Source organism: Takifugu flavidus, chromosome 13 (genome assembly GCF_003711565.1).
Source record: "Takifugu flavidus isolate HTHZ2018 chromosome 13, ASM371156v2, whole genome shotgun sequence".
Taxonomy (NCBI): domain Eukaryota; kingdom Metazoa; phylum Chordata; class Actinopteri; order Tetraodontiformes; family Tetraodontidae; genus Takifugu; species Takifugu flavidus.
The window spans coordinates 9,824,457-9,834,074 of NC_079532.1; the positions used below are offsets into that span (position 1 = coordinate 9,824,457).

The window sequence follows — 9,618 nt, forward strand, 5'->3', positions numbered from 1 at the left end:
GCTCTGGCAACACTTCAGTTCCATCCCTGTGAACTACAGGGTGCTGCTCTGGTGACCCAGCAGACCATCTGGACCACTGACTGGCTGCCACCATGCTAACACATGGCTTAGATCTCCATTAGCAATAAATGATGATGGACATTATCCTAAAGGGATGTAGCAGTCCATCATCTTTCTTCCTCGTTACAATGGTGGAATTTTAATGGCCACCCAACGATTCTGCATGTTGATGCACATTTATTGCATGTGTGTGCTTGATTCATTAAACGCTGCTAATGATGCATTCAGGCTCAAAACACCTGATGTGGAGACGTCAGAACTATGACGAAGTGAAATTGACAAATTTATCAAGTAATACTTTAGAAAAATGACTAAAAAATAACTACTGCATTCCACAGCAGGTATTTTCTGCCCAATCTCATGAAGACTGGAAATCTTTGTTAGTGTATTTATTTTTGTTCATGTTGCCCTTGATCCCAATAGTTCCTCCATTAAGTCCCCCTTGAAGAGTTGCACCTGCCCCAGCTGGTCATGCATAGCTCCTCATATAACCCCCCCCCCCCCCCCCGACATACCTCCCACTCTTGAAAACAGCCTGGACACATGCGGATTTTGGTGTTGATCCGGGCCAAATCTGGGCTGAAAGTGGACCGATCATTGCTGATGTTCTGGCAGCCCCAGCTGCTCCAGTCCCAGATTTAGTCCTCTGCCGGGATAGACAGTCACTAAAAGAGCACCCCCCTCCCCCTCCGTCAGAGCTCCCCCCTGTAGAGGAGACAGGAGGTCAATGGCTGGCTGTGGAGGCCAAGGGGAAGCAGGACGGCTTTAGTTTCATCAATGGTAAGGCCTCCTCCATATTGGCTCCCCTGATGATGAGTGAGTGGCAGCGAGCCAGGACGTGATGAAGAGGAGGCTGCAGACCTTCGGCACCAGCGTGTGCTTGTGTCTCAGAATCCAATCTGACCACGTAATGATGCCTTTGTGATTGAGGGAAACTCACAATCACCTAATGCACGTGCACAATGTGGCCACCTTCCTGCTGTCTGAGCAAGAACTGTTGCTTCTGTTTGCTCGGTCCAGCTGGAAAACACAGAAAATTCCGACTTTTGGCTTCCGTCTGTGTGAAAACAGTCCCGGCTACAAACCACCTCCTAAAAATATTATTTTAATAAGTCCTTTTTGATAGCTGTCAAATGAATAATATTATCAGATTGGTCAGAGTCAGGAGTGCAGGCAGATCATTCTCCGAGTCCTGGACAGCCGGACCTGAACATGTGATCGGCTCCGAGTCCATAAGCTGCTGTGTCCACCAGCAAACCTTCAGTCACCTAACATTCCTTTGAGTTTGGGTTTGACTTTCTTTAGCTGCTGTCTTCAGAGATCAGGAATCAAAGCGTGTATTAATCCATCCTAAATCCACGCTGTTGCCATGGAGACGTCCTCCAATAGTCCAGTAAATGGAATCAACCGCTGCAACGCCACACATCACTAACTTACACCATCACAATAATCTAAGCTAACCATCAGAAATGTTGCTGTAGCCTCCATTTGATACGGGTGTGTGTGTGTGTGTGTGTGTGTGTGTGTGTGTGTGCGTGTGCGTGTGTTTCAGTGGAGAACGGGGAACACTGTGACTTCACTGTTCTGCGTAACATGTTGATCAGGTGACCGACCATCACACACTCGCACTATTGCAGACCTCTGATCATTGGGAACTCACCTCTATCTGAACCGTCCCTCCAGGACCCACATGCAGGATCTGAAAGACGTCACCAACAACGTTCACTACGAGAACTATCGCAGCAAGAAGCTGGCGGCTGTCACCTGTAACGGAGTGGACAAGACCAAAGGGCAGCTCACCAAGTAGGCCCGGGTTCTGTTCGCCGCCTCCTGCATGTGTGGAGCAGGAACTCAGCGCTGCTTTGCTCCCCAGGAGCCCTCTGGCCCAGATGGAGGAGGAACGCAGGGAGCACGTGATGAAGATGAAGAAGATGGAGGCAGAGATGGAGCAGGTGTTTGAGATGAAGGTGAAGGAGAAAAAGCAGAAGCTGAAAGACTCCGAGGCCGAGGTGGGTTTGATGTTCCTCAAGCAAACTGGACACACACTCAGAGACCCAGAGGACAGGACACACACTCAGAGACTGGTCCTTGGTCCTCTGGATCGGTGGGTTAGGGACAGGACTGGTCCTGGGTCCTCTGGATCGGTGGGTTAGGGACAGGACTGGTCCTGGGTCCTCTGGATCGGTGGGTTAGGGACAGGACTGGTCCTGGGCCGTCTGGATCGGTGGGTTAGGGACAGGACTGGTCCTGGGTCCTCTGGATCGGTGGGTTAGGGACAGGACTGGTCCTGGGCCCTCTGGATCGGTGGGTTAGGGACAGGACTGGTCCTGGGCCCTCTGGATCGGTGGGTTAGGGACAGGACTGGTCCTGGGTCCTCTGGATCGGTGGGTTAGGGACAGGACTGGTCCTGGGTCCTCTGGATCGGTGGGTTAGGGACAGGACTGGTCCTGGGCCTCTGGATCGGTGGTTAGGGACAGGACTGGTCCTGGGTCCTCTGGATCGGTGGGTTAGGGACAGGACTGGTCCTGGGTCCTCTGGATCGGTGGGTTAGGAACAGGACTGGTCCTGGGCCCTCTGGATCGGTGGTTAGGGACAGGACTGGTCCTGGGCCCTCTGGATCGGTGGGTTAGGGACAGGACTGGTCCTGGGTCCTCTGGATCGGTGGGTTAGGGACAGGACTGGTCCTGGGTCCTCTGGATCGGTGGGTTAGGGACAGGACTGGTCCTGGGTCCTCTGGATCGGTGGGTTAGGGACAGGACTGGTCCTGGGTCCTCTGGATCCGCTTTCTTAGAACGATAACAACGATAAAAGTGCTTTGATGTTTTGGATTTCAGCTGGAGCGACGCCACGAACAGATGAAGAGGAACCTGGAGGCCCAGTACAAGGAGCTGGAGGAGAAGAGACGAGTGTTTGAGGACGAGAAGGCCACCTGGGAGGCTCAGCAGAGGATCCTGGAGCAGCAGAAGCTGGATGCCTCCAAGTGAGGGTCTCATCCCTGACGTCCTTAGACCATGTTCTAACCCTTAGACCATTTCTAACCCTTAGACCATGTTCTAACCCTTAGACCATGTTCTAACCCTTAGACCATATTCTAACCCTTAGACCATGTTCTAGACCATGTTCTAACCCTTAGACCATGTTCTAGACCATATTCTAACCCTTAGACCATGTTCTAACCCTTAGACCATATTCTAACCCTTAGACCATGTTCTAGACCAGGGGTGGGGAACCCTTTTCATATCGAGGGCCATTTCAATTTTTATAAAGTCCTCCGAGGGCCATACTATTATGAACACATACCTAGGGATGCAAAAAAAAACAAAGTCTATAACCACTGTGTTACTAAGTCTCATGATTGCTGCATTTGAGTTTGAATTATTTATTTAGCACACATGCATATAAAATCACCAAAAAAATAGAATAAAATGACAAGTAAAATATGTTTTCATGATCATACAAAACAATAAAAAGAGGTGCAGAGTTGAGGCAAGAGACCCGTAAGGGCCTGTTCGAGGCCTCTACTCACAAAAACTGCAATACAACAAGATAATCAAGAAAATACATGAAGAAGATAGACAATAATAATAACAACAACAACTAGAAAGCACTCGGAGAGCACAGACCTCCGCCAAGCGCAACAATTCCTGGCATATTGTGATTTCCACCATAAATATTAGTCCCACATATACTTTGACTACATATTTAGATTCCTTGACCATAAAAACATACCGTTAGCCACTGGAATCATAACAATATATGTCTTAGTTCAGTAGTTATTCACGAAAACAAATTCACGCTTTGAAACAATTTTACTTTGTCCGGCGCGAGCGCCTCAGCGGCGGCTACGAGGCACGTTCACGAACTCTCCTTCGGCGTGAGGTTTCAGCTTCGTGGCTATTAATTCACTCACCACAAAACTTGCACGCGTAATATTCGGTACATGGTCGTGTGAAAGCTGCTTGTTGAGCCTCCAAACTCCGGCGAAGAGCGTTAATTTTATCCAAACTCATCTGTCCTTTCAACTCATAGAGTTTAGCGTGTTTCGCTAGGCATTATTCGTCCGTGTCAATCAGTCCAGCCCACTACGTACATCACATGCTGTGTTCACTGACCCTGACCTTGACTCGGACATAACATAACCGTCTGTTTTATCTCAGAAAACGGGAAAATATTTCATCTTGTTACGAAAGAAATTTCACGATACGAAAGGCAAAAATACGCTACCGCTGCTACTCGCAGCTCGCGGAGTTTAGCGAACGGTCCCACTGTATAAGTGCACATATAAAATCTAAAAATCTTATTGCGTTGCGGGCCGGTAGAAATGGTCTCGTAGGCCGTATACGGCCCGGAGGCCGGAGGTTCCCCACCCCTGTTCTAGACCATGTTCTAAGCCTTAGACCATGTTCTAACCCTTAGACCATGTTCTAGACCATGTTCTAACCCTTAGACCATGTTCTAACCCTTAGACCATATTCTAACCCTTAGACCATGTTCTAGACCATGTTCTAAGCCTTAGACCATGTTCTAACCCTTAGACCATGTTCTAGACCATGTTCTAACCCTTAGACCATGTTCTAACCCTTAGACCATGTTCTAGACCATGTTCTAACCCTTAGAACATGGACGTCTAATCTTCTGCTCTGGTTCTCAGGACGATGGAGAAGAACAAGAAGAAAGGGAAGATCTTTTGAAGAGCCACGCACAGCAGAACCCTTCAGTTTTCCAGGCTCTTCTCCCCCCTCTGAAGTTCCCACCCACACTGATGCTCACACACACTTTCAGCTCCACAGCGTTCCTCTGTTACATTCTTCATGCACGTGCACGTGCACGTCAGGGCAACAATAGCATCTCACTGCAGGGTTTTACTTTATCAAGCTTTTTTCCCCACAGGGAATGCATGTTTATGTGGAATTCTGTTTTCCTAGATTTGCTGACAAAGACGAGAGGCCAGAGTTTGTGCACGTGCTCATTGGTGCACGAGTGTTTCCATGACCACGGAGGCCTGCAGTTAGATGGATGGTCTTAATTTGTTGTTTCCAAACAGTAATTAGGGTTCACGTGCGGAGGGAGAGAGGGAGGGAGTGAAGGAGGGAGTGAGTGAGTGAGGGAGGGAGTGAGAGAGGGAGGGAGTGAGTGAGTGAGGGAGTGAGAGTGGGAGGGAGGGTTGAGTGAAGGAGGGAGGAGTGAGTGAGGGAGGGAGGAGGGAGGGAGTGAGAGAGGGAGGGAGGGAGGGAGGAGTGAGTGAGTGAGTGAGGCGGGATGGAGGGAGGGAGTGAGAGAGGCGAGCTGGAGGAGTGAGAGAGGGAGGGAGGGATGGACGTTTCGTCCTGCTTGCGTGCTTAGGATTTTTGAGATTCGGTCTTGCCAGGAGGGAGGTTCTTTCGTTTCTTGCTTTCTTGTCGCTCGTGGACGGGCGCCTGGTAGTGCTTTTTGTTTCCTTCCGGTCCTTCTTTTTTCTCTCTTTCTTTCTTTCTTTCTTTCTTTCGTTAGGGACGTGAGTTTTCTTTCTTTCTTTCGTTGGGGGGGGCTTGCTTGAGGGGGGGGGTTTCGGGGGGAGGGAGGGAGGGAGGGAGGGAGGGAGGGAGGGGCGTGCGGCCGGAGTGCGTGCGTGAGGGCTCTTATCTGGGGGGGGGTGGGGGTGAAGGAGGTTTCGGGAGGGCTTGCGGCCGGGGTTCGTGGGGGAGTGAGTGAAGGAGTGAGTGAGGGAGGGAGTGAAGGAGGGAGGGAGGGGTCGATAGTCACATGATTCCACCTCATTAAATCTGCTTTTCGGTGTCGTTGGACCTTTCTGCCGCTCTAAGTGCAGAAGGGTGGGGGGGCGTCTCAAGGTCCCGATTCAGCACGTTCCCAGCAAGGCCCCATCCAGCTGGGAGGAGACGCCACAGCATTCCCAGCAAGGCCCCATCCAGCTGGGAGGAGCGCACAGCGTTCCCAGCAAGGCCATCCAATCGAGAGGGAGGAGACGCCACAGCATTCCCAGCAAGGCCCCATCCAGCTGGGAGGAGACGCCACAGCGTTCCCAGCAAGGCTCCATCCAGCTGGGAGGAGACGCCACAGCGTTCCCAGTCGTGGGCCACTTCTACTCTGGTTGGGATGACGGCCGTCAACATCCTGTTGGGAAAGCTGTGTGAGCGCACTCCAGCATTCACAGGGCCTTAAAAGGGTGTGGTTGGTTTGGTGGCCTGTCCATGCGCACGTGTGCTCGTGTGCACGATGCTGTTCAACAGACCCAACGGAGAGGAAGTGTGATGATTATAGTTACTGCAGTATCTCCAGCCTCTGGCCACAATATGCAAAAGCCTCTCTGTTGAGTCAAACTTGGCAGGTTTTGTCATCAAAAGTGATGTTTCCTCTTGTGTTGTCAGTCATGGATGTTGTCATAGACCCCCATTCCCAGCTTTTTCTGGTTTATTATTCCCAAAGGGACAAATCATCAAAGATGCTTCAGTGTTGGAGAGGTTTGCCAAAGTCAGATCGATTTGATTTAGGCAAGAATAAAAAGGGAAAAGCGTTGCTTTTAAATGTCCCCTCGAACTTTCCAAGAGTTGTCGTGTTTATTTTCATTTATAATGTTACATGTATGGTTGAAGAACAACTCTTTAATTTTATTGAAAGTCTAGTTGCAATATTTCTCCTCATTCTTGAGCTATCTGCAGCTAAATGTTAAAGGGACACTTGTTAATAATTTCAGCACATTTAATCTTTATGCATTTGTTAATGGGGGAAATGCTTATTTTGTGTACAGACAACAGGTGGCTCAGTGGCCTTTTTTCTCTTATTTTTCTCCTTTTTTAGAAAGATAAAACAGAATTTAGTGTGTAAAACCATGAATACTGATGTACACACACACTTACTGCATCAACGCCATCAAAGACGCCATCAAAGACGCTTTCTCAGGACCACTCTGATATATTTTCTGTAAGGTCGGGAGAATCTAATCTGATTATCCACTGATGATAGCTTCCAATGAAATCATTGTCAACATTCTTCAAAGTCACCAAATCCCAACTGGCTGTGTGATAGTTCATTTTTTTAAATTTATGTTCACCATTTTCTGCTTTTCTTAACGTGTCCTGTCTCTAACCATACATGATTATTATTAAAGTTGAGGTTATGCTTTAACTCTCAATGTCTGCAATTCTTCCTTTTACCAAGACACATAAATAATAAAAGAATTCCCAGATAATCGTGTTTTCCAATACAGTACACCAAAGCTAAAAGTGTATGTAAGAAAGAGCAGATGATGCTTTTATGTCTTCAAACGTTCAGGATCATTACTCATAACCTGCATATATACCTGCAGATATATACCTGCATATATACCTGCATATATATACAGGCATATATACCTGCATATATATACAGGCATATATACCTGCATATATACCTGCATATATATACAGGCATATATACCTGCATATATTACAGGCATATATACCTGCATATATATACCTGCATATATATACAGGCATATATACCTGCATATATATACAGGCATATATACCTGCATATATATACCTGCATATATATACAGGCATATATACCTGCATATATACCTGCACCTCACTAAGTTGTCGCGACCTTTGACACCAAATCAATAGTGATTTTAAAGTTTGTATAACAGAGAAATGAGTTTAAAAAAACCCAAACCAACAGAACTCTTAATTTAGTCGACAATGTGGTTTCTCATGTTATAAGTAACAGTGGAACCTTTAATGTAAATGATCTGTTGGTTTGGGGTTATTGAACATGCAGTTTAACCACTAACTCTAACATGCAGTTTAACCACTAACCCTAACCCTAACATGCAGTTTAACCACTAACCCTAACATGCAGTTTAACCACTAACCCTAACATGCAGTGTAACCACTAACTCTAACCCTAACATGCAGTTTAACCACTAACCCTAGCATGCAGTTTAACCACTAACTCTAACCCTAACATGCAGTGTAACCACTAACTCTAACCCTAACATGCAGTTTAACCACTAACCCTAACATGCAGTGTAACTACTAACTCTAACATGCAGTTTAACCACTAACCCTAACATGCAGTGTAACCACTAACTCTAACCCTAACATGCAGTGTAACCACTAACCCTAACCCTAACATGCAGTTTAACTACTAACTCTAACCCTAACATGCAGTTTACCACTAACCCTAACATGCAGTGTAACCACTAACTCTAACCCTAACATGCAGTTTAACCACTAACCCTAGCATGCAGTTTAACCACTAACTCTAACCCTAACATGCAGTGTAACCACTAACTCTAACCCTAGCATGCAGTTTAACCACTACCCTAACATGCAGTGTAACTACTAACTCTAACATGCAGTTTAACCACTAACCCTAGCATGCAGTTTAACCACTAACTCTAACCCTAACATGCAGTGTAACCACTAACTCTAACCCTAACATGCAGTTTAACCACTAACCCTAACATGCAGTGTAACCACTAACTCTAACCCTAACATGCAGTTTAACCACTAACCCTAACATGCAGTGTAACCACTAACTCTAACCCTAACATGCAGTGTAACCACTAACCCTAACCCTAACATGCAGTTTAACTACTAACTCTAACCCTAACATGCAGTTTAACCACTAACCCTAACATGCAGTGTAACCACTAACTCTAACCCTAACATGCAGTTTAACCACTAACCCTAGCATGCAGTTTAACCACTACTCTCCACCCTAACCCTAAAAACCCCCCCTAACATGCAGTGTAACCACTAACTCTAACCCTACATGCATTTAACCACTAACCCTAACATGCAGTGTAACTACTAACTCTAACATGCAGTTTAACCACTAACCCTAACATGCAGTGTAACCACTAACTCTAACCCTAACATGCAGTGTACCACTAACCCTAACATGCAGTGTAACCACTAACTCTACCCTAACATGCAGTGTAACCACTAACCCTAACATGCAGTTTAACCACTAACCCTAACATGCAGTGTAACCACTAACTCTAACCCTAACATGCAGTTTAACCACTAACCCTAACATGCAGTGTAACCACTAACTCTAACCCTAACATGCAGTGTAACCACTAACTCTAACCCTAGCATGCAGTTTAACCACTAACCCTAACATGCAGTGTAACTACTAACCCTAACCCTAACATGCAGTGTAACCACTAACCCTAACATGCAGTGTAACCACTAACTCTAACCCTAACATGCAGTGTAACCACTAACCCTAACCCTAACATGCAGTTTAACCACTAACCCTAACATGCAGTGTAACTAACTCTAACTCTAACATGCAGTTTAACCACTAACCCTAACATGCAGTGTAACCACTAACCCTAACATGCAGTTTAACCACTAACCCTAACCCTAACATGCAGTGTAACCCCTAACCCTAACATGCAGTGTAACCACTAACTCTAACCCTAACATGCAGTGTAACCCCTAACCCTAACTACTAACCCTAACTACTAACCACTAGCCCCTAACCCTAACTACTAACCACTAGCCCTAACTACTAACCCTCTCAACAAGGATTAAGCTGTTGCAGACTTCCACAATTGTTTAAATTAAT

General features: G+C 46.6%; 1 protein-coding gene across 2 annotated transcripts in view; it reads left to right on the plus strand.

The window, feature by feature from the left end:
* LOC130536210 (septin-7-like) overlaps positions 1-5,156 on the plus strand; it is a 30,021-nt gene extending 24,865 nt beyond the window's left edge. The window contains exons 9-13 of one of the 2 annotated variants that reach the window (XM_057051941.1): positions 1,613-1,664; positions 1,744-1,863; positions 1,934-2,069; positions 2,895-3,040; positions 4,712-5,156. In XM_057051941.1, coding sequence (XP_056907921.1) covers positions 1,613-1,664; positions 1,744-1,863; positions 1,934-2,069; positions 2,895-3,040; positions 4,712-4,751 — 494 coding nt within the window. In that variant the 3' untranslated portion in view covers positions 4,752-5,156. The remainder of the gene's footprint in view (positions 1-1,612; positions 1,665-1,743; positions 1,864-1,933; positions 2,070-2,894; positions 3,041-4,711) is intronic. The other variant, XM_057051940.1, reaches the window with a different exon arrangement.
* Positions 5,157-9,618: the final 4,462 nt, after the last annotated feature.